At 38.4% G+C, this 25,918-nt stretch overlaps 3 protein-coding genes across 14 annotated transcripts in view; 1 reads left to right on the top strand and 2 right to left on the bottom strand.

Moving 5' to 3' along the window:
* Positions 1-25,918, bottom strand: part of LOC142341755 (protein XRP2-like) — a 525,423-nt gene that overhangs the window by 217,689 nt on the left and 281,816 nt on the right. The gene's annotated exons all lie outside the window — the stretch shown is intronic.
* The window catches only part of LOC142341757 (serine/arginine-rich splicing factor 4-like), a 340,718-nt gene that overhangs the window by 77,206 nt on the left and 237,594 nt on the right, over positions 1-25,918 (top strand). The window lies entirely within an intron of this gene.
* The window catches only part of LOC142341750 (acid-sensing ion channel 1A-like), a 148,860-nt gene continuing 143,842 nt past the window's right edge, over positions 20,901-25,918 (bottom strand). For all 10 annotated transcript variants that reach the window (XM_075392931.1, XM_075392935.1, XM_075392928.1 and 7 more), the window contains one exon: positions 20,901-21,198. In XM_075392931.1, coding sequence (XP_075249046.1) covers positions 21,085-21,198 — 114 coding nt within the window. In that variant the 3' untranslated portion in view covers positions 20,901-21,084. The remainder of the gene's footprint in view (positions 21,199-25,918) is intronic.

The raw sequence follows: 25,918 nt of genomic DNA, 5'->3' as shown, positions 1-25,918 counted from the left end.
CCAATTGGAACAAACATATTGAATCTGTTGATTTTGGAACCAACTAATCAATTATAGAAGAAGACCAAAAATGGAGACCAAAAATTATTTTTGGCTTCAATATGTGGCTTTTCAAATGATTTGACAGAGAAAAAACGCGTAAAGACTATGGTGGATACAGTTTGATTACGTTTGTGCAAAACCCCTTATATTAATACCACGTCTTCAAGGAGGTTAAAATCGTTGTTATCACCCAATATAATCCCCCAGCTGAGAGCAAATATAGACTCGGTGCCGATTTCTCACGCAAAATGATTCAGGAGATTCTACGAGATGCCCAAGAAAATCAAAGATCCATTGACTCCATCACTATCGTTTTGAATGGTGACATTAACTTCACTCACACAGATTGGCTTGCATTAAGCAGTAACTGTTCATACGGAAAGGCAGTTTTATAGAAATTCAGAAAATTGACTATTTCTTTACTGCAATCTCGTGCAAGCTCATTGGACATCTTTGTTACAAATAATGCTAATTTGTGTAGAGAAATATAACAGGAAAATTCGTTCTCAGATCACGAATTTGTTAGCTGTATTTGTTAGCTGAAATTTCGATTGAATATGCTAGGCAAGAAGTGTTGTCAACAATAAAAACGTTTAAATATTGGCAAAGGTAATTGGGACAAATTTTTTATCAATTTTAGTTTTCTAATGTCTCGATTTAACTCTATTGATCATATTGTGGACTCCTTTTACCGTAAATTAGAACTAGCGTCTTCGATTGCAATTTCACTGAAAATGTAAAGATGAACCAAAGCGCCTTTTTACATGTCCTCTAACATCATCGATTTAGAAAATAGACTCAGAACTGCCTTGAAAAATACACAAAACGCACAGAAATTTTCATGACTCAGGTAACATTTATCGACTTATTTAAATAATGACATGAAAAATTTCGTTGAAAAATTTAAGGTCTAGTCAGCAAACAAAAGACAAATACCGAAAGAACCATCTCTGCCTGAGAAAATTGTGTACTCGGAAAAGGAAGTTTTTGGATACAAGAGCATTGTAGGATACTTTAACAATTATTTCGCTTCTGTTTTTGTTCAAGACAATTCTGAAATTGTTATTCCATTACATGATAAACCAGAAATATATCTTGATGACATTCAATGTAACAAAGCGGCTTTGAGCGAGGAAATCAAAAACAAAAACAAACGTAGTGGTGCTAACTCTTTCGTTGGAATCAGCCCAAAATTTCTGAGGTCTGCTCTTCCGTTTATTTCGAATCTCTTTTTTTATTTTCAGTGGCTGTGTGTGCAAATGTGAGTTTCCCAGTTTACGAACCTATGTACGACCCTATTTCAAAAGCGGTAGCAAGTTATATATCAAGAACTACCGGCCGATTGCTATGCTTAGTTCCATGTCACTACTATTCGAGCGTCAGGTGTATAAACAGCTCTCGATCTTTCTGCAACAAAAGCTTTGACTCGAGCAATATGTTTAAGAGCAACTTGTTCAAGAAAACTTGTTCAAGAGCAACATGTTTAAGAACACAGGTTTAAGAAAAAAATGTTCAACCATCACTCAATTGCTTCTCAACTGCAACAGGTTGTATGCGTTACTTGAGGCGAACAAAATTCCGATGATAGTGTATCTCGACATAGCAAAAACCTTTGATACCATCACTTATATTATCATGCTTTTCAAATTATGCGGAATGGGATTTGATAGTGCTTTCTTTTTTGAATCATAGTTAAGTGATCGACAGCCAAGAGTTGTAATATCTTGAAGAAAATCAATTTTTTGACCAATCACCAGTGGTGGGCCTGAAGGATCAAATTTTACAGTGATTCTTTTCTCCGTTTATATAAATAGCCTACCCAGAGTAATTGTCAATTATTGCTATCTATACACCGATTGCACCACAGGGATCAGCAGTGTGGACGAGAGAATGCGGGTCGAAAAAGATGCTGAGAATGCTATTGTTTGGAGCCAGGAGAATTGATTGAACTTCAATTTCGATAATTTTAAAAACACGCTACTTTCGTTACGACAAATATTAAATCAAGCCAGGTTTGAGTCTTTCCACCAATGGGGCCCTCTCACAGGAACGATACTTCAAAGACTTGGGAATATATTTTTTAGAAAAATTACTGTGGAGTTGTCACTTAATGTTCTACTAAAAGGTAATCAGAAGTTTTTGTATCTAAAGGGATCGACTCCAAGTGAAAAAAATGTCAGTAAAATGCAATCTAGTCAAAAGTAGCACAATATTGGTCTTGTTTTATAAATCAAAAAGTTGGTATGCCAAAGAAGATACCGTTAGGCAATTGTTGAAGCTTCAGACAATTTTAAAATTGATACAATCAAGCAGTTTGGACAAGTAAATTTTCACTTCAGGCAGAGAAATTTTTTTCTAATGAGAAATTGACATCCCAAAACACGATTCAAAGACAATTTTTTTTTCCTCAAACGAAGGTAATTGCCAGCGTTGCCGATGTAATTTTTCCCAATTTTTTACCTAGTTACAAACTACAGCAATTCGATGTCACTGGCGCGTGGTTTTACCAATTATAATCCATATTCAAGTCCTCTCAAATTCAAAAGTGAAGTAAAAGAATATATATTTGACTTAGGTAAGGAGAATTTCAAATACAAATCATGCCCATATGGATGGACAGTGTTTGAAATTGAAGCCCCGTTAGGGAGTTACTAAGCTTGGTGAAACCATGTTTGATGAAATTCATTGTAATTGTTATTATTATTTACTCAGTGGTATTCGACCCCACCTAGACTAACATAAGTACTGATAGGATAAATTAATACACAAAAATAGTGACGACCTCGTAGACCCGAGACGAAGACACCTATAAACGGCCTCTGATCAGACTTAAGTGCGATCGAATACACGTCTGATCCGATCTTTCAGACTAAAGTGACCTCTGATCACAACTTCCAGGCCGAAGTGACCGCTGATCAGACCTTCCAGGCCGAAGTGATCTCTGATCAGACTCAAATCAGACCTTGGTCCAGTCTCTTGTGCGCTTGCACTGCTGTCTAGACCCTGTAATTTTGGTCTGAGAACACATGGGTGTGCGTTCAAGTCAGTCTCATCATGGCTCAATTTGTGTCTGGATTTCAACCTGCATGGATAAGAAGAGCTGACTGACATGAAACGCATTGACATCCCAGGTTGAGGTGCCACCCGGAAGTGACCCCTGATCAGACCGTGCCAGACGAAAGTTACCTCTGATCAGACCCTCCCAGACCAAAGTATCCTCTGTGATCAGACTAAAGTGCGCTCGAAACACCGTGTGCGCTCTAAGTGCGCTCGAAACTGTCTCTGATCGGACCTTCCCAGACGGAAAGCACCTCTGATCAGACCATAATCAGACCATTGTCCAGACGATTGTGCAACCATGGCCCAGTTCAAACCCAGACCATTCTCCAGACGATTGTGCGCTCAAAATCATTTCTGACCAGACTATTGTGCGCTCAAAAATTACTCCTGATCAGACTATTGTGCGCTCGAAATCATCTCACCGCACGAATTTTGTTATAATATATTCATTTCATACAGAATGATGTTTGTATTATTATATTCATCTAAAAAAAGACCATCCTAAAACTATTATTGCTAAAGAAAAGATAACCCAACTGCTGAGTAAAAAATTGTTTAGTATACATTAGTGCATATTTCCAACTCAATGGATAAATTTAGACAGTTTTCCATATAAAACATCGTATTCTACAGTTAAACAAAGTTTCCTTGTAAGGGGACTGACATGTTCAATCAGTTGGACCCCTTTGGTTCTGATCAAAGACATCAGACTGTAGATCTGTCTGTGATCAGAATGCTGCTTTTTGTTGCCTCTTGACAGAGCCGACATCTCTCTTAAAAAATCAAAAAAAAAATTACGCGCGAAATGGTCTCTGCTCAGACTAATGTGCGCTTGAATCCGCCTCTGATCAGACCATTCCCATCCTGAAGTGACTTCTGATCATACCATCCCCAGACCAAAGTGACCTCTGATCATACCATCCCCAGACCGAAGTGACCTCTGATCATACCATCCCCAGACCGAAGTGACCTCTGATCATACCATCCCCAGACCGAAGTGACCTCTGATCATACCATCCCCAGACCGAAGTGACCTCTGATCATACTATTGTGTGCTGGAACGAAATCCCAGACCCTGTAATTTTGGTCTGGGAACACACCGTGTGCGTTTGACTTGGTCTGATCAGAGGTCACTTCCGGATGGCACCTCAATCTGGGATTGCCAGAGTGCTCCTGAACGTGATCTTCGCATGCAGTGTGAGACAGTCGACCGATAATTGAGTCTCATTTGGCCAAAATCAGAAAACCGATGCTTATAAGAGAACAATCACTCTCGCTTAGATATAATTCTCGAGAAAGAGAGGGCCAAAAAGAAATTACATGGCCTGTAATAATTCCAGATGCCACGATCATATGCATTTCAGCCGTCACTGCACACATCAAAAGTAATAGAACCAGGATGACAAGATTTCCGTTTACGGAGTAGCAATTTGATCGGCATTTTGGAATACAAATGATGTGGATTAGAACAACTGAACTAATGAAATGAAAACAACCAATTGCTATGCTATAAAATTAAAATTCATGTTGGACACACATAATTGTTCACAAAATTTTTTAAGTTTGATTAGGTAATTTATGAATAACTAAACTGAATAACTTATGAGTATCTAAACTAGCCGAAAAAAAGAACGTAGCAATGTTTATCTGTCACTTGATTTTGCCTCCCAAGTTTAGGCGTCGACTTATGAAAGACTCAGAAATTCTTGTGAAGAGGGCCTTTAGTGACTAAAATTACACAGTCGAGGTTCCTACTTTAAGTCCCAGAAATTTCTTTCCATGGGCCGATAATGTCTTTTCATGGGCATTTTTGGTCAAATATGATGTTTGCATGGTTCAAAAAAATGTCCAGATGAGGAAAACTCATCGGTCGAGCATGGTCTTTTCACGGGTCGAGCAAAAGTCTTTTCATAAGTCTGCTTTTTTGAAAATTCGCAAACTTTTTTCCTGCTCAAGTACATAAAAAAAGCAGCGGAGCAATACTAAAAACCATTGCACCTCTCACAGAAATCGAACTTATAAAACAATTAGAAAACTGTCAAAAGACGTAAAAATTACCCGTTATGAAAGTTTCAAAGAACGAAAGAAGAAGTTACCTGACGATTTTTGTCAATAAGTAATGGCCACAAAACTGAACTGAATTCTAATTTCCTTTTGGGGCTATCAATATCTTATTGATCTATCAATCATATGTCAGAAGCAAATTCTCCCACCAACAGAAAGCTGATTCTAACATCCACCGACTTCCAACTAATGAACTCGATTGTATCTAGGAAATATAAGATTTGCATGAAATAATGATGAAAATAGAAACCACCTCCGCGATTCGGAACAAAAATTTATTCACATGTCAATCAATTAACATATTTTTAGGTAATCTAAATTTTCTCTTAATATTTTCGCATAGATAAGTACTATAAATGAGAGCTAATTTTTGTATAATTTGAGTTTCAATATTAATTTAAAATTCAACTTATTGAACTATTTTGACCCGTGTTATCAACCACGACAGGTTTTTAGTCGAGCAAAAGCGCAGTATGGTTAATTTGCGTCCAGCAGAAGTTGAGCATGACAATTCGGCTCGAGCAAAGATGTGGCGTGAATAATTCGAGAACAAAAATTGTCGAGCATCACAATTTACGTCGAGTTGTTCGATAGTCATTGTATAGAACATTTAGGTCGAGTGCAATGTTTTGATACCACTTTTTGATTCAGCATGATCATTCCACTATCCGAGGTCTAAGCCTGGATACATTTGTCGACAAATTTGTGTAACTGCAGTGATCTTTGGAATCCACAGCATTTATCCAATTTACAAGTTTTAACAAACAACAACAGGATTGGTTTTTTACAAACGTGGTCAAATGTGCATACGACAATTTAATTATTATCAGGTTAATTCGCAGAACTCGACTCAAAAGTATATTTGTGATTACTCTAGGGGCTTTCAACTGGTAACTTTTTTTTCTCTAGTCTCGTCAGATTAAATTATTGAGTCCAGATCTTTTTGATTTGAACCACCGTTTACTTCTAAAAAGTCAATTATATAGGTGTTTTGAAAAACCTATTATAACAGATCCTTTTGGCGCAATGTGACTGGTGCACTTTTGCCCACTCATGCGTGCGGCGTCAACATTTCGGATGTTTTTTGTTTTTCTTTTTCCATGTTTTCTGGTGACGCGGAGAATTTTTCATTCCAAATTTTTATTCCATTTTGCTAATACTAAACCTTTTCAAAGCCTCTATTTAAAACATGCGTGCGCAGACTAAATTTAAAAGTTTCAAGATTTTCCTTTTGGAGTGCAAATTTCAAGTTTGTAAGTTCGCAAGTTGTGTTCCAAACAAGGATAACTGACTCCTGTTAAAGGCACCTGAAACTTTTAGGTTTAGAACTCAAACCGCCAGATGGTTTTCGATCGCTGACGGGTTCTTCCAAGGACTGCATCACAGTTGCTGCTTATAGTTATACACTATGACTTAGTCTTGCCCAGATTGCATTTTACCCTTTTTTGCGCTTTCCTGTGCCGGCACAATACTAATGATATAATTAGGCGTCTTCGAGAACAAGCTAACAAACTGTACAGCCGTGGTCTCAACTTCTTGCGCTGTGAGCCTTTGATTATACATAGAAATCAACCTTAAGACTTAGTTTGGCCAAAGCTGTCAAATTTCATCATTGCGCGTGCCTCTGCCGCCACATTAATGCCGATAAGATCTAGGCTTCTGTCAGAAAAAGCAAGCATCTGTATTGCTCTAATTCACTGAATTGGGAAAATAAAGGAGATAGATGGTAACTCCAAAAATAATTATAAGTGCTGATGATGTATAATTGGGCTGAAAGAACCTTGATCAAGAGTAAAACCACAACTTGTGCAGTCTGTTGCAAGTTCTTTGTCACTTCTATTTGTAGTGTATGCACTGAATAGAAAGTGAATCGGAAACAAAAAATCCCCATTGGCAGTATCATTGTAGCTGTAGGTTTTAATTTCAGAACAAGTCTACATTGAAGGCCACTGATTTAACTGAAAGCCTTTAAGTACAAACATGTGACATCTGAAGTTGGTTGATGGGCTGCCTCTGTTGTTGACAGTCGTTGCACTTGTTGGAAAAGTGCTTTTTTGTAATGCAAAAGCAAAGGGTAGGGTTGAATACCATGTGCGTGTTTTTGATCTTTAAAAGGTCGTTGACATATTGGTTCTGTTTGCAATTTTTTGTTGCCCTCTATTTCCACTTACTTTGTCGTTTTATTGTTTTTTAAATTGTAATCCCAAATTTTTTTGACCGATTTCTGCTGTAGCAGTTTGAGGTGGAATGTCTCTGATTCCGTGATATGTTTTATCTGCTGATTTTGTGTTGTTTTTTTGTCTTCAATCTGATTCTCAGTGCTCATAATCCCAACAGCCGACTGAATCTAGTTAAAAATAATGACGTGTCTGTTCCCTTTTTGTGCTGTAGCTTGATTTTATTCTTTTCCGTTGCTGATGAAAAATGAATCAAACAGTTTTTCGTAACTGTTTAAAAAAGTTTCAGGAAGCAAATGAGGTGAGTGAAACTAGTTGCGAAACATCATTATAGTGCGGCTGAGATTCATCTCGTTTCCTGCCCTGTTGGATGATCGTTGATGTTCACATATCTCTGCTGTAGAGGTCTTGTTTTGCCAAAGACTGTTGTCTTGTTCGTTCAGAGAAAAATCTGTCTGATCTTGATTTCTTTTTAGTCCATTTTTTTCTAATATCACTGCATACTGGACTCTCTGTATATCACTGTATACTGGAGAAACATGAGTTTATTTCCTAGGTGTTCCCTTTCGTGAACCCTTTCTGCATTGTCGAACTAGAGTTTAGTTCTCACAACTCCATCAGTAGAATTTTCGCACCAATCACAAATTTTAATTTTGGTTGCAATGGGTTGAAGAAGCCTGGGAGCAAAGTAAAAATTATCCTAATGTCTATATTTTTGTGTTAACTTTCGTCACCTTTCCTCCTTAAGCTCGGAAGAAAAATTTCCAAGTAAGTTCCCATAACTTCATGCAATCGCTTTAGAAACTCCTTGATTAACGTAAATAATTTTTTTTTGTGAAATTGCTGACAAACATGTATTGTTGTTGCTAGACCATTTTGTCACGCTAATTTGACGCCTTTTTATAGCTTTTCGGCTTTTTTGCGTCATGTTCTGAAACAGTCGTCGATTGAAACATTCGGGTAGAAGGTTTGCTCAACATTTATTAGTAAATTAGAATGTTCACGGCTGTCCTGTTTTTCTGTTCTAGAGTTTGAACAACCCAATTCCACGAATGCGTGGCTTCAACGAGGTGTTGGTTGTTTTCACCATTGTCTAGTTTTGAGGTTTCCTGTATAAATTTAAGTAAACGTTTTTCTTCATGCCGAGCACCCATTTGCATGAACACTGTTTTCATGCCTCTCCGGAGATGTCAGAAGCTCCTTTTTGAAATTTTGGCAAAACAACAAGAACGTTTCAGGACCACTCCGGCTCTGGTAGAAGTTTCTGGTGACGAATATTTCTACTTTTGTTTCTTAAGCATCGAAAACTTTTGTTCGTCAATATTCTATGGGTTGACAGCAGTGAGGTATATACAGTCTGGCGTTCTTCTCAGAAGAGTAAAAATCAGTACTCTCCCGTCTGGCGAGCTGCCTCTGTCTCTCTAGAGAAATTGTGTTCGATATCGTCAGTTTGGTTGTCTTGTAGTGACCAGTGTGTTCGTCGGTATGAAAAAAGTTGAGGTGAAATGATTATTTGGTTTCGTTTTTACTGGTGCCGTTTTTACTTTCAACCAATTTTGAATTCTCTTTGGAGTGTCTTATCGTGTTGGAAGAAATTGCTGCAAACCAGTCCTGTGATCCCTTTCAGTTTGTTCTAAGTTGTTATCTACATTTGTCGGCGGTCTCGAGATGGTCGTTCCCAGTTTTGAAGAGATTTTGAACTATGTGCAGACGATTGTCTTTCGTTTTTGATTTTTGATTTGACTTTGTTTGATGATTGTCTTATCCCTATAGGATGTTGATATTTTGAACAAATTGATGTTTTCAACACGGAAAACATGTTCAAACCTGTTCCGTTCATCGTCGTTTGTGTCAAAACTTAACACAATAGGTAAGTTATTGTTGATTTAGTGATGCTTGAATAGCCCGTTATTACATGGTATGGGTTGATATACTGACTGCTTTATGTTGTTCAATATGGTTGCCTGCGGTAATATGCGGCTTTGGCTCTTTTGAGTGTTGCTCTGCTTTGAAACTGATGACTTTTGTCTGTAATTGAACTGTGCGTGTTTTGGGAGCTTTGTCAATGTCCACATTATTCCATTTCGGTGTTTTCTATTGTTTTGTAGCTGGCGGTGCTCACTCCGTTATGCCTTGAGCATTTTTCAGCTTGAACAATCTCGTCAAGCCTTTTCGTGATATCTACAAGCGTTGGCTGTAGAACTTTATGACGTAAAGATAATGTTTCTACTTGAATCGGCTTTTAAATAGCCTTTGTCATCGTAATGATAAATATTGCGAAGTTGACAATTGTTCAGAGAAGTGATGTCATGGGTGGTCAGTTGTTGAAGAGTTCCTCAAACAAAATGATGACAAGGTCCTTTGGATAGGTGATTAGTTTTTAAATTCTCTGTCGCTTAGTTGTACATGTGTGCATTGCAGGCCGAAATTCGATTGCGGCTCCAATGCTCTCGATTATCATCCCACGGTGGTAGGCAATCTTTCGTCAGTCCTTGAGATGGTTTTGGTTCACCCTGCAACTGAAACGGTTGAACCAGACAGCCTGGGTAAACAGAATATCAAAATTTCAAAAAAATTTATGACAAAGTCTGTAAAACGATGCTGGCTGTTGAAAGTAAAGAAGAGTTGTTGGGTTTTAGAGGGATAGTAAAGTCCTTAGTCGTGAAGTTTTGTTCCTCTATGTTACTGGGTGTCACAAAATGGCATATTTGGTATAACTTTCCACAGTATGATAATCTCGATATGTAGGGAACTGCTACTGTTTTTCACTTCATCAGTAGTTGAAGTTCCACTGTATGTTTTTTTTTCATTCGTTACAATGTCTGCAATACTGATTGTTTCAACCGTCGATCTTCTCTCAGGTTTGCTGCCAATGGTTTCTTTACTCAATTGGTTGTGTTTTTTTCCGGTTCAGCAATGTCTTCTTTGGAGGAATGATACTCTGAAGACAATTCGCCAAATCGTCTGGTTCCAAAGGTCTCTGATTTAGCTGATTCTGTTTTGGGTATTGATACATTTTCGTATCGATGTTCACTAATAACAGGAAAATCCAGACGCACCATATTTCTTAGAATTCTTTAAACGTTTATGCTGCTTTTTCTTGCAAAATTTTTGCTGAATTTTTGATTCCACTGCTACAATTTTTTATGTAACGGCTGCTCTCCTTGTGTTTCACAAAGAAAGTTTTACACCGCACAGTTCGTTCTGAGTGGTTACAGAATCTGTCCGGCTATTTCATTTATGCACTTTGCTTTTGTGACTGTATATCTGCTATGTTCTCCCCGTTGCATTACAATTCGGTTCGTAACTATTTGCTAATCTTAGTTTTTTTAGAATCGAACCGGACTGGATTTGCTACAGATCACACAATACGGGATCTCTTTATGTATACCTGTTCAATTCGATAGAAAAAGAAATCGAAGACAAAGATATATGTCTGAGACTTGTTTATGAAAAAATATTTGAACTAATGTTAGTTTTGGCTTTTGTACTCACGATTTGAAATACCAGAAGCTAGGGTTCGTAACAGTTGAAATACAGCTCCAATAATTCGTAGATACAAGACACAGTAAGAAATAATGTGCTGCTCAAGATCACCTTTCAATACAAGACACAGTAAAAAATTACTGCTCAAGAACAATTTAAACGCAAGACACAGTAACACATTTTTTACTGATCAAGTCAGTTTATTTTTGCAATATCTTGTTGATGCATAGGAGGAAAGCCGTTTTCTGCGGCTGCTTTTGTTGTGTGTTGTTGTGTTGCTTTTGCTGTTTCCCCGTTTTTCTCCACAACACGTGACCATGACTGTGCTAATAATTATAACTAAAACTGGGACTATTACGATGACTAATAGACAATTTATACGAAAGAGTTTCTCCTATCTCAGTTTTTATGCTGATGCATTTTCCTAAGCATGATGTGAAAGCTCAGCGTCAACATCGGCGGCCCCGTTTTCCTTCGTGAAAACATCTTTATCAATTGGTAGTACAGGAGCGAGCTTCACAACAGGCCTCCTGTAGACTCCGTATTTCGTTTGAATCGTTGCTGATCGAATTGCTCCATCAGAACCCTTGATGGCTTCTGTAGCTCGGCAAAGTTTGTAATACCCTCGTTCGTGACTATCTTCAATCAACCAACGGAGATCACCTTGCTGCAATTTCTGTCAGATTCGCAATTCCATTTGTTTCGCTTGTTCAAAGTTGGCAGATACTCCTTTCGGAATCCGTCCCAGATGAGATTTGCGGAAGCTTGTGTTTGTCGAAAGAGTTTTCGATGGTCGACGACTTCCTCTGCGCATGGTAAACAAGGTAGACAAAAGTTTTTGTTACCAATCAGAAAGTGATTTAGGATAATGGCTTACAAATCTTTTACGTCAGAACTAACTGGCGTCAATGGTCTAGCCTTCAATGTTTGCTCCACAAGACAAATTGTGGTTGAGAAAACATCTTCAGTAATTGATCGGTTTCCCAACACTGCATACATTCTTTCTTGCACCAGTTGCTGCCCAACTCCTCCAAAGTGGAGTGCTACGTGTGGATTGAACTTCCATCTGATCCCTTGTTGAACTAAATGATTTTCATACTCTTCGAACTCTCGGTCTGCTCCAACCAATTTTGTTCCGTCGTCATTGATCATTTTTATCGGCTTGTCTCTTCGAGCTGTAAACTACATAATTGCGTTCAGATAACTATTGGTATCCAACTTTGGGACTATCTCTATGTGTACGGCTCGTACTGTTAGACATGTGAACAAACAACAACAAAGCTGTTCAGTTCTGCGGCTAATTTTTAATAGAAAAGGGTCAAGGTAGTCTACTCCAACATTTGCAAAAGCTGTTGAAGCAACCATTCTTTCTGCAGGTATCTCTGCCATTACGGGAGCCACTGTCTCTGCTCTGCGTTTTCGGCAGCTGATACATTTATTCTTTGTTGAACACAAGGAATATCTTACGCCAACAATCCAGAATGGTTGCTGATCAATGTTTCTTAAATGTTCAGTTCCCTCGTGGTTGTAGTCTTCTTGCTCGTTACGCAAGAATAATTCGACAAAGAGATGTTCTCAATGCAACAATATTGGATGGTTTGCAGTGAAATCCAATTGACTTTTCCCTATACTGCCTTTGGCACGAATAATCCCCTTTTGTCAATAAAGGGGAAAAACTGCAGAATCTTGCTGTTTCTCGGAATCTCCTTTTCAGCCTTGAGAGATTTCATCTCTTCAGCAAACTGATCTTGCTTTAGCAACTTGAAAATTGTTGCTTTAGTATTTTCCTTTTCCTCAATACCAATTATTTTTGTTGCTGGTTTCGTTTTGCTCAATGCTCGCTGCACAAATGCCATTGTATTCACAAGTCTGTTGAAATTGCTAAATCGTTACCACTGAACGATAGGTTCTTCTTCTTTGGTTTCAGATATAAAGGCCGTTTGTTCGTCGCTCTGTTCGTCAGAGGGGAATTCTAATTTCACCTGTTCAGGCCATTCGTTATCTAGATCTTCGACCAGATCGGCCCAGTGAGCCATTCACTTCTCTGAAGTTCATCAACATTTATGGTATTTGTCCCGATGACGGCTGGATTGTTGATACCACTCACATGATTCAATTGTGAAGTGTCCGTTGTATCCAAAATCTCCGCAAATTGGTTCGCTGCAAACATTTGTTGTTTGCCTTGAGAGCTCTGTATCCATTGCAGACAGTAGTAGAATCTGTCCAAAAGTTACAAATTTGAATTTGTGATTCGTGTTTTCTAACTATCTGTTCTTTCAGCCTCATTGCCGTGATTGCCGCTTGTAGTTCCAAACGTGGTATCGAAAGGTGTCGCATCGGTGCGACTCTGCACTTTCCGACTACCAATGCTAAGTATGCTGAGTATTCCTTGGGCCTTGAACTTAGGTAAGCCACTGCGCAAATTGTGTTTTCAGATGCGTCGGCAAAACGTGAAGTTCCCATTTGTCCTTGGCTGTGCTGAAATATTTTCGGTCAATGGTGGTTTCTGCTACTTTTGAAAGCTGGTCTTTCAATTTCAGAAACTCCTCTTCTTCGTTAGCTTCTCTGAGTTGTCCCAATGTTGTCCATTCTTGGTCCAAATGCTCTTCAGCAGTCGTCTCATTTGAACACCGAACGGTGCAAACAGTCCAAGAGGATCAAACATTGAAGAAACTAGAGATAAGATCTTCCTTTGGGTGATTGTGGTCTCTACTTCTTTGCTTACACCTCTACAAACTTGTAGACTAGCATCGGTAACCGTCCACTGAAGCCCAAGAACGGATGAGCTTTCCCTGCTGGGTTTTACTTCAACCTGCTTTGTGCTGCCGATTGAGCTTAAGTCCTTTGGGGTAGCGTTGATTACAGCGTGGCTATTGGTTATCCGTTTCTTCAGTTCAAATCCATGCTTTGAGAGAGGAGGTTGCAGTGGTTTGAAGACCTTGTTTGCTTCTTCAGCTGTTTCGACTGACTTGATGAAATCATCCATGTAAAAGTTGTTTTGGATTGTTTTTGCTGCAATGGGGAATTCTTCCTCGTTATTGATCGCTACTCGCTTCAGAGCATAGTTGGCACATGTTGGTGAACTCTTTGCTCCGAAAACCTGACGTTGATACTAGTATATTTGCATTGGTTCGCTCGTTGTTGGTCGCCACAGGAATCTCAAGCACCTTTTATCCCGTTCAGGAACTTGCACTTGCAAAAATTTTGATTCAATATCCGCTGTTTGGGCTATTGATTCTTCTCGAAATTTGAATATTGTTCCGATCAATCCCAGTAGTAGATCGGGTCTGGCCAACAACTTGTCAATCAGGCATACATCTTTGTATTTTGCTGCAGCGTTGCAAACCCGGCGAACTTTACCAGGCTTGTTTGGGTTCAATACTGGATGGTGTGGCAAATACCATTCCTTTCTGAAAGTGCCTTTAACTTCCGATGTGTTCAGGATCCTCACAAACCCCTTTTCAACATGCGTTTCAATTGTCTGTTGATACATTTCTTTCAAATTTGGGTCTCGTTGGAATCTTCTTTCCAGTGAGTAGAGCTGACCTAGGGCTGAGCCATAGTTGCTTGGAAGATTGTGTTCTGGTTCACTGCAGAGCAAGCCCACTTCGTACAGCTCGCCTGTAAACTTTGCCGTGCTCTCTAAGAATTTCTGAGCTTCTTGCTCTTTCTTTGATTGACTTACGACATTTACTTTGGAAGCATAGGTTTCTATGTCCCACCAGGATTGAATGTTTTCTGCCATTTTCACGCCTACTCTGCTGGCAAAATGACAAACATTTTGTGCTCTTTTACCTTTCATGGGTCCAATGACTACTCATCTTAATTCCGTCAAGACAGCGACAGGTTGACTTCGTGTTCCTATCTTGTAGTCTAATGCCTTTTGTATTTCATCGGCATCTTGACTCAAAATGATGCCAACTTCCATCAAATTGAAACTTCTGTTTGGAAGTACACTCAAGTGGCTGAAACTTTGTTTCAATTTGTTGAATTCATAATTTCTATATTCCAATGAAGTTGACAGATGTACAAACGCTTCATGCGAATGCGGCTTTGAATGCAGTCCCTTTATTGTCAGAGTAACTCTTTTGGTCTTCAGACCCTTCGTTCCGTGTATGCCGGCTAAATTTAGCGTTACATCGGTGCCTTGGGCTTGCAAAGTCTCTTGAAGGCTTTGATCGATGAACGATACATTTGAACCACTATCGAGGAAAACATATGTGTTTAGTCGGTTGCGCCCACTCTGAATTGAGACGGGAACTATCTGAAGAAAGCTGGGAACTTCGTTACTTTGATTTATTGTTGCAGCGCTCACATTGACTGCTTGATTGTCCTTGTCCATTTGGTTTTCCGAGTGTAACAATCGATTGTGCTTTTTGTTACATCCATTTGTACCGCACGCGTTGATTTTGCAATCCTTGATTGCATGTCCTTTTCGGAAACAACCATAACATAAGCATTGCTTTCTCACTGCTATATATCGATCGTTAATAGTCATCTTTTTGAATAATGGGCATTTTCAAATACGAGGGGTGCCATCAGCTGGCGGACCTTGATCGCTTTGTGCTGGCTTCGTTTCTTTACATTGGAAATCGCACTAAAGTTCAACGTCTTGGAGAAACGTTTGTCTCCTTTGATATTAAGTCTGTCTTCTTTGCGTCCTTCCTTAAACGCTGAAAACCATTCATGCACGAACGATATTCTTCCTAACCATTTTTCAAAAAGAGTAAGATCAGGTTTTTTCCTGCCAATCATTTACATAAAACCACCATTTCTCCTTGAGTTTTGGAGGCAACTTCTCTATCGCGAGACAAACTTTTGCACTAGACTGCAGGTCGCCGTGGTAATAGAATTGCTTCAAAACGTTAACGAAGTGGCCTATCGTTATTGATTAATTATTCACAGCAGGTAAATTGCGAGCTTTAATAGGTTGTTGTTTAAGCAACATCTCGAGCTGTGCGTCAACAATGAGATCTGGATGGCCAAACTTTTGTTCGAGTAGTGACCAAGCTTCAGTGTTGAAAGACCCCGAATAACTCATACCCGATATAGCTGACTTGGCTTCGCCACTTAAAAGCGTTTCAGGTGGCTCATTTTCTCTGAGTCAGGAGTTTTACGTCGGTACATGGTAGCAACAAACATGTATGACCACTAGGGCCATTCAATTGGATTACCGTCAAAAGAACTTTACTTCAACTTAGGTAGCTGACAACTACTGCTGGGCTTATTACGCTTAAATATGTCTTGTTCCCGGGATGTGCTGGCACGCTCTCCGCTTGTGACCGTGATTTAGGTACACCTTCGCGACTGAAGCTTAACCTGGGATAATTGTTGTCGATCCTGGTTTTTGAACGCTCGAAACCATAGTCGCGCAAGTTGGAGATTGTGTCCGGGCGATCGAGCAAACCAGGAACATCTTTGTTCTTTGGGGTTTTCCAATCGAATGGTGATCTACTTCGAATACTAGGGGCTGCACTGTCATCAGAATATGATGCTCTTGCGTCAAGAGCTTCTTTCTCGTATTCCAGTTTAAGTTCACCTTTTTCTTCAAAAAGTTGCTTCTCCATTTCAAGTTCTTTCCTTTCCAACTCGAACTCATTTTTGGTTCAACCTCATTTTTGATGCAATGTTTTTCTCTAGAGCCGCCAGTTTTCTGCCCATTAGCTCGTTCGTCTGAGGAGGCCTTTGAATCGTTGTCCTTGTTTCGGTTTATGTTTTCAACAGTTCGTTGAGAAACTCCTACAACAGACTGTGAAGTGTTAGCGGCAGTTGGTTTTGCATCGCTTGCTAATTGTACGCTTTGATTCTGTTGATCCGTCATGTGTGTTTCTTGGTGAATGTCTGGTAACCAATCTGTGTTTAATGTTTGTAAGAAATGTAGTCGTTCAGCTTCGTGACGTTTAAACCATTCTGGAGCACGAAGAATATTTGCTCGCTTCGGAAGAAGAATGCAAAGAGAATCGTCAAGATTCACTAGCTGTTTATAATTGGTATTGAGTTTGCTTGATCTATCTTTGTTTTTGATTTGCTCCTGACCCTCTTGAGTTTTTGCTTTGAGTTGATTTCGGTTGTTGCTAATCTGTCTAATCAAAATGTTTTGACTCTGTGACGGAGTCACTTCGTTTGTACTTTGGGACTGCTGCTTGAATCTATACAGTAGTCTTGTTTATTTGTTTTAATTAAGCCTTGCTATTCAACTTCTAATGCACTTTGCTCAATTGTCTTTGCGTCGTTGAATTGTTTGTTGAGTATTGTTTTATTCGTTGATGCCTTTGGCACTTCACTTGTTGAGTTGGACAGCAGTTTGTATTTCACTGTCCGGGTCGGCGGATCAAATTTAACGGCTGCTCTCCTTGTGTTTCACAAAACAAATTTTACACCGGGCAGTTCGTTCTGAGTGATTACAGAATCTGTTCAGATACTTCGCTTATAGATTTTGTGACTGTATATCCGCTAGGTTCTCACCGTTTTATTACAATTCAGTTCGTAACAATTTGGAAATCTTATTTTCTTCAGTATCGAATCGCACTGGATTTGATACAGATCACACAAGACGGGATCGCTTTATGTATACCAGTTCAGTCCGATAGAAAAACAAATCGAAGACAAAGATATATGTCTAAGACTTGTTTATGCAAAAATATTTGAATTTATGTTGGTATCGGTTTTTGCACTAACGATTTAAGATACCAGAAGCTGGGGTTCGTAACAGTTGAATTACAGCTCCGATAATTCGTAGATACAAGACACAGTAAGAAATAATGTGCTGCTCAAGAACAACTTTCAGTACAAGACACAGTAACAATTTACTGCTCAAGAACAATTTAAACGCAAGACACAGTAACACGTTATTTACTGCTCAAGTCATTTCAATTTTGCAATATCTTGCTGATGCATAGGAAGAAAACCGTTTTCTGGGGCTGCTTTTGCTGTGTGTTGTTGTGTTGCGTTTGTTATTTCCCCTCTTTTCTCCACATCACGTGACTATGACTGTCAAGTAATTATAACTAAAACTGGGACTATTACTATGACTAATAGACAACTAATACAAAAGTGTCTTTCCAATCTCAGTTTTTATGCTGATGCATTTTCCTAAGCATGTCATGAAAGCTCAGGAACAACATTTTCACTTGCCATTTTTCAACTGCATGAAATTTTTTTTACTTGCCCTGATTAAACCCCATTTAATTAGGGGTGTGTGAATTGTTTTTGTTGGCTTAAACCCATTTAATCTGCATTCTGTTTTTTTTTTAATTTTGGAAGAAGTTTTGTCATTATGATGTGCCATCCTGAATTTTTAGGTTGTGTTTCTTCATCTAAGCACTTTTGAGTTTTGTTAGTGCGTTTCCCCAGTTCTGAGTGTATTCCGCTTTCAAATAAAGTCGACTATTGTATGTGTGATTGTTTTCTTGCAACTCGATGTTAGAGGACCAAGCTAATCAGCAATGAATTTCATTGGTTGACGCCAACGTTCATGGTCTGTTGCAGAATTTGCCGGGATACTTTTTACCCACTGTTGTTGCTCGGTAACACTTGAAAACGGTCGTGACGTATTTCTATGAAGTCATTTTTTGCTGATGTCAAGAAGTGAACCATTTGAGAACTTATGTTTATACGTAAATTTAACATTATGGTTGAGGTTGGTCATCTTCGTTTAAAACACGTCTCTTTATTTGCAACACGTAGATAACACGGATCTTTGTTTGTTACATGAATGTGCAAATTTTTAACTGCCTAATCACTGCAGTGCCAGAAGTAATGGTTAAGTGAATCTGCTTGAGTTCATTGAGAAATTCTGGCGTTTATCGAGAACCACGAAGCGGTTCGAGATATTAAGTCAAAATTTCGAAGTGACTTCTGCAGAGTCACTTAACCATGGTTAAAACACTCACGTGCACAACTTAAAACGCCGAAGTCTGCAGTGCCAGAAGTTAAAATGTCAGAAGTTGCTACTTAGCCAGAAGTTGACTTTCGTTTACTTTCTTTCGTCATTTTAAAACGTGCGCGTTTCGTGTTTTAAGCATGGTTAAGTGACTCTGCAGAAGTCCGTTCGAAGTTCTCACTTAATATCTTGAAACTTTCCGCGGTTCTTGATAAACGCCAGAAGTTCTCAGTGACTTCAAGCAGAGTCACCTAACCATTACTTAAAAGAAAAAACGCGCACGTTTTAAAATGACGAAAGTAAACGAAATTCATCTGGCTAAGTAGCAACTTCTGACATTTTAACTTCTGGCACTGAAGACTTTCGGCATTTTAAAATTTGCACATGGGTGTTTTAACCTCTAATGACAGATTTTCACTTATAGCTTGCCAGGTTTCAACGATGCAAGTTGGTGTTCCAAAAAATTTGCATGACTACTTCTTAAGCTACTTCAAAGGTTTGGCTTGAAACATAGTTCTCGATTACTGGCAGATTCTCTCAATGACTTCCCCAGTAACCTATAATCTATAATTATACAATATGACTTAGGCTCACGGAATTTAGAAGTTTTCATTTTTTGCGCTTGCCTCTGCCGCCACAAAACAGTGATAAAAATTAAGCTTTTCCAAGAACATGCCAACATCTGTATAGCGATAGTCCCATGATCTCAAGCTGCAAACCTTGGTTTCTACATAGTCTTAGTTTGGTCGAATTTGTCTTTTTCTATTATTGCACGGGCTTTCACAATATAGAGCCAAAATTCGCAAACAAGTCAACAAGTGCTTGGCAAACATTTGAACTAAAATATAAGTTAAAGACAAATTTGGGTAAAAACTACCATTGGGAATGGTCTAAATGCTACCAATTTTATTTAGGCGCAGTAAAACCATGAAAAGCATATGCATGTTACCTTTATTTGTTTTAGCCACTCTTGATGTTGAAAAAATTAGAGAGAAAACAAAAACACACCTTCGTTAATTTTTACTGCCTCAATTTTACGGCCTTCTTGCTGTTGAGTTCGAAACATTAAAACAATAAATGCCACTGAAGTTTTCCGACTCAGCAGAGATAAGAAAAAATGATCTAACTCTAATTTCAACTGAATACATGCAACTCTTCTACAAAAGAAACTACAAATCAAATGACTTGGCATATAGTAAATAAAATAAAGATAAACTTCACTTCAGGGAATTTACTCTGCACGATTTGGGGACCTGTTTCATTTTTTCGTTTCGAAATTATTTAATTCAGTATTATTGTGAGTTTTTTTACATGTGACCCGAATGCAATTAATTGCTATCTAACAGACATAATGTGATGCAATATTTTGTGCTATTGAGAAAGTTGTAAAAAATATTTTGGGACTTGATATGAAACTTCACCACAAAATATGACATCAAAATCATTGGGTAAGTAAGGCTGTAAAGATCTGCTTTTATAGAGTGCCTTCAGCTGATAATTCATTCAATGTAAATGATACATTAATAATATTAAAGAGAATCAAACAGCCGAAAGATGCAAAATCTTGAATTAAACAGCGTTATATTAAGTTCGGAGCAGTAAACAAAAATGCTGGAAACAGGTCCACAGTTTCTAGTCTCAAAAGACTGTTTTTGATCTCAAATATGATTCAGGGTTTATTATATCCCAAAAATATTCTTTTCCAAAGAATATGATGGATTTTGGATTAATGACAGAATTTAAATCATAAACAATATCTTGTTTGTAAGAAAATAAAATGAAACCTGTTTCCTTTTCACCTTCGTAATCTGGATTTGGTTTTTTGCTATCATAAAATGTAATACGGCCATTTTCTGTCGCTAACATTTAGAACTATTAAATGGCGAATTACGTTTGGGCCATGAATTTCATTGGGAAAAACGTTAGATTTATTTGGTACGTTCACTTAATAGCTGCCGTCAATAGAAAACAACCGAAATTGTGTCTCCTGTGCAATGTACTCGAATAATAAGCTAAATTAGATCTCTATGAAATTAACTACCAAAAGATTTACTTTTTTGACCGATCCTTCTAGACCATTCAAAAATTATTTTTTAATGTAAATGAAAAACCAGCGCAAATGATTGAGGTGTCAGCAATAACATTAACCATTAACCAATAATTACCTCCATTCTTTGGGGGGGGGGGGGGGGGGGGTGGAAACAGGTCCAATTAATGATACTCAGGGAGCGTAGTGGCGGGTGATGGGATATGGGGATGGGATTGGGAGGGGATGCGAGACGAGAGGGGAGGGGTGGGGTATGTGATTTGATGAGGTTGAGATTATAACTGTAGTTGTCTGAGGTTATAACAAGTTAGTTGAGATGCTGCTGGTTAAGTGTCGGCATTGTCCAGGGACTTGAGCAAGATGGATCGGCACTTTTTCCGTCTGTTCTCAAAATAGTGCCGGAATGCAGCTCCTATCCTGTTCTTCAATCTGATCGCAATCTGAAACATACACCAAATGAGACATTTGCTAGGGGTCTAAACAGGCGCAACTACTTTGAAAATGGACCACTACTGGATTCGAACGAGCGTTTTTTACTCGCAAACCTAGTGTGCTAATAATACATCACTTGATCTTACACCAGAGCCCTCGAATTTGGGCAACCCTTATAACCCAATCTTTCGTTCTTTGCTGTTCCTCAAGACTTTATTTCTTTATTTCTTGTTTTGTTCCAAAGGAGAGGCGAGGACATTGACTTAACAACGATATCTGAGCAACAGGAAACGGTATCCAAGAAACGAAAATCGAGAAAAAATCAAAAGAGAAAAATCAAGATAAAATCTTGAGAAAAACCGAAGTTCTCGAGAAAGATAAAATCTTGAGAAAGATTTTCAGTTCTGAGGCAAGATCACTAGCATGTAGGACGTTTTTGCGCTAAAAATGGTATCTTGGAAAATTTTTAAGTGGAATGGTTATCTTTCAAATCTCAATGGTTAACTTGCATGATCTTTCAAGATTTTCTCAAGATTTTGCAAGATAACTATACGACATTGACTGGGGCAGCAATTTATACGTTGAACAAATAGAGTTTCTTGTGAAGCTTGTCAAACTTATTTATACACCGTTTGCAACAGGTTGATCTCTCTCATCCTTCTAACAATATTTTGTGCCCTCTTCTGTTGACCTCCAAAACTTCCCTTATTGGTGGGAATCTCATGTTAACTTTGGGCGTCTGAATTGTGGCGCATCCATAGTTTTCTACTTTTTTTCTGCCCAGTGAAAAGAATTTTGATACATAACGCCTAAACATAACGTATTGCATTGTCTTGATTTTCAAGTATGCTGGATCGTGATTTTATTGACGAAACTTGAGATCACTTACCAACATCTTGCGGGACAACATAGTGTAAAAGGAGGTGGTCAAGCAAGCCGATAGGCAAGCAAGGCGAATTTTGAAAATAACCGACTAACGTCGGGCGAATTGCTCTCAAACGACCGGCGATCGGTTGGCTTCCTCAACAGCTAGCCACTGTTTAGTGTCCTCGGGGCGCTACCTCTTTATCTCGTTTCTTAATACGAAAGTCAAATGAGTCAGACAAAAAAAACGGCAAAGCGATAAATTGCATAAAAGTCAAACAGGATTAATATATTTGCTACAAATTGCATTTGAAAGCAATTAACAATGGTTTCCTAAAAATGCCTTTGGATCAATTATGATAAAAACATTTCAACTATAACTCATTGATAATGAGGTTCAGAGATGATGACATTACGCCACATAACAGCAGCTGAAGTGCGGAATCAACAAAAAGACAGAGAGCTAAAACGTGAACGAGAAAGAGAAGGAAAGGAACCCCAACTGAAACAGAGAGAAGGAGACAGGAATATCTTCCATGATTGGATTCGACACTGCAACTTCAGGTCTTCTAACCTTTATAACAAATAAATCATATAGAAAAAAAGTGAAAAAGGCAAAATTAAAAAACAAAAATTTGAACTCCGCAATAAAAAAATCAAAACTATTTTTTTTGTCTCCAATGTTCTGTCAGGTAACTCATTTCTGCGACTTGAAAGGTTTCGTTGGATAGTATTGGTCGTTAAACACAGAAAAGAACAAAAAATATTGAAAAAATTTGGAAAAATTGCAAATTTTAACAAAATCTCGCTAAAAATTCAAGACATTAATATCTTAAGAAACCTCTCATTGTCTCAAGAGACTATCTAGTATCCCTGTTTCAAGTCTGAAATAGTTTAACCGGCTCATAAAGATCCATACGCTAGGAACATACAAATTTTCCAAAAATTTGAAAAGTTTAAATTTTACGACTTAAAACTAAAAATTTTAAAGTTTTCAAATATTATTAAAGCTGGAGTCATAAAAAATGTTAATCACAATCCCATTAACTCTAGAAACTATGCCACAGCTTATTATCAAAGTTTGCAGGAGGTCCAAGGGCCTCTGTGGCCGGAAAAAATTCAAAAACATAAAAAACTCCAGATTTTTTTTAAAAATTGCTTAAACTTGTGATATTAAAACCTTGAAGAACGTTCCATTACATCTATAAAACATGCAGTAACATATCATCAAACCCTAGAGGAAATTCAGTGGCCCTTGAGGCTAGAGAAACCTAAAAATTAACAAAATTTCAATAAACCTAAAAAAATTGCAAAAAACTTGTCATATCAAAAGGTTGAAAATTAAACCATGACCAATAAAAGTTTCCCATTAACTTACTATCAAACCCTAATTGAGGTTTTCTAACCCTTTAGGGTCGATAAACTTGAGTAATGACTGCCAAAAAATTGGAAAAAAAATGACAAAAACTGTCAAAAAAATGCTAAAATTCCTGATGTTAAAATGTTGCAAGACATTCCATTACATCTAGAAATTATACAGCAACCTATTTTCAACACCTAGATGTGGTTCCTTGGCTCTTGGAGATGAAAAAACCTAATAAAAAAACAACAAAAAATTTTTAAAAAATCTTGAAAAAAAAACTTGAAAACTTTTTTCAAAAAATTTAAAAAATTTGTGACCTTAAAAATTGGAAAACTATCCCAAGACCAAAAAAAATGTCACTAACTTATTATCAAACACCTTAGGGCATTTTTGGGCCCCTGCGTCTGGAATGAGCAGAATAAGGAAAAATAAATGTCAAAAAAATTGAAAATTGCATGTTTTGTCAAAAAAAAATGCTTAAATCCGTGATGTTAAAATGTTGAAACAATTCCATTGCCACTAGAAACGATGCAGTAACCTATTATTGAAGCCTAAAGGAGGTTCCTTGCCACCTAGGGCCGACAAAAATCCAAAGATGTCAAAAATTGTCAAAAAAACTGAAAAAATTGGAAAATAGTATAAATTTGCGTCTTTTGCAAGCGGTTGTTCGAAAGTAGCTAGCCACGGGAGTGGGGGGGGGGGGGGGTTGCACACGGGGCTGATTGGGGCCAAAGCTGGGGTGGGGGCAACAGCGCGGTGGGGGGGGGGGTGGTTGTGGCAATAGGGGGGTCAACAGTGGGGATGTCTTCAACCTCTAAGAATCGCCCTTCACACAATAAGTATAATTATGAGTTTCCAAAACATTTTGAGCTCAACCTCTCAGAAGATCGGTGGTTCGTCGGTATCCACGGGGGGGATGGGGGTGCACCTGTGGGTGATGGGGAGGGAGGGGGTTGGGCAGCAGAGGGTGGGGGCAACAGCGCGGTGGGGGGGGTTGTGTGCAGTAGTGGGGGGTGTCAACACTGGGGGTGTCTTCAACCTCTAAGAACCGCCCTTCACACCATAAGTATGAGTGTTCAAAGCGATTTGAGCTGAAACGCTCTAAGAGCATTTAATGCCCGATGGGCGCTACCTGTTTATCCCGTTTTTGAGGACGAAAAGTCAAAAGCGTAGGACGACCGACAGGACTAATATAATTGCTACAAATTTTGTTTGAGAGCAATTAAAAATGAGGTCAAGTAAGCCAAAAAATTTTGGGATACTTTTTTTTTAAGTTTCTTGGGATACCGGTATTTTAAGTTTTCTAAAAAAAATAGCTAAAACTTGATATTAGAAAGTTGAAAATTAATTCATGACCGACAAAAATTTTTCAATAACTTATTATCAAACCCTAACTGAGGCTTTTTTGACCCTTGAGGCTAAAAAATTCTGGATAATGACAATAAATGTTTAAAATTGAAAATCGCAAAAAATATCAAAAATACGCCAAAATTTGTAAGGTTAAAATATTGCAAGACATTCTATTTAATCTTAAAATTATTCTGACACAATTTTTTAAACCCTAGAGAAAGTTCCTTGGCTCTTAAGGCTGAAAAAATTTACAAAACGTCAAAAAAAATCAAAAGATATTCAAAAAAACAAGTTTTATGAAAAAATTGCTAAATTGTGACATTAAAAAATTGAAAAACTTTTCCACTACGATTCAAAATTGGTCAGCAACTTCTTATCAAACCCCAATGGATGTTTTCTGGCCCCTGGGTCTGGAAAGACCTGAATAAAGAAAAATTTTGAAAAAAATTTCACGTTTTGTCCCAAAAATGCAAAAACTCGCGATGGTAAAATGTGGAAAGCCTTACACTACCACAAAAAATTACGCAGTAACCTATTTTTAAAACCTAAATGAGGTTCCATAACACCTAGGGCTGATTAAAAAAAGATGTCAAAAGTTTTCTAAAAGCTTGAAAAAGTTGGAAAATACTATAAATTTGCGTCCTTAGCAAGCGGTTGTTCGTAAGTAGCTAGCCACGGGAGGGGGGTGCACACGGGGCTGATTGGGGGCAAAACTGGGGTGGGGGAAACAGCGCGGTGGGAGGGGGGTGGTTGTGGCAATAGGAGGATCAACAGTGGGGGTGTCTTCAACCTCTAAGAATCGCCCTTCACACCATAAGTATAAGTATGAGTTTCCAAAACAATTTGAGCTCAACCTCTAAGAAGATCGGTGGTTCGTCAGTATCCACGGAGGGGGGGGGGGTTGGGGTGCACCTGGTGGCTGATGGGGAGGGAGGGGGTTGGGCAGCAGAGGATGGGGGCAACAGCGCGGTGGGGGGCTGGGTGCAGTAGTGGGGGGTGTCAACACTGGGGGTGTCTTCAACCTCTAAGAACCGCCCTTCACACCATAAGTATGAGTGTTCAAAGCAGTTTGAGCTGAAACGTTCTAAGAGCACTTGACGCCCGCTGGGCGCTACCTGTTTATCCCGTTTTTGAGGACGAAAAGTCAAAAG

The sequence above is a fragment of the Convolutriloba macropyga genome, chromosome 6 (assembly GCF_964194025.1).
Source record: "Convolutriloba macropyga chromosome 6, txConMacr16.3, whole genome shotgun sequence".
Lineage (NCBI taxonomy): Eukaryota > Metazoa > Xenacoelomorpha > Acoela > Convolutidae > Convolutriloba > Convolutriloba macropyga.
Note: the sequence above shows the minus strand (reverse complement) of the source record. Positions and strands in the feature narration are given on the sequence as shown.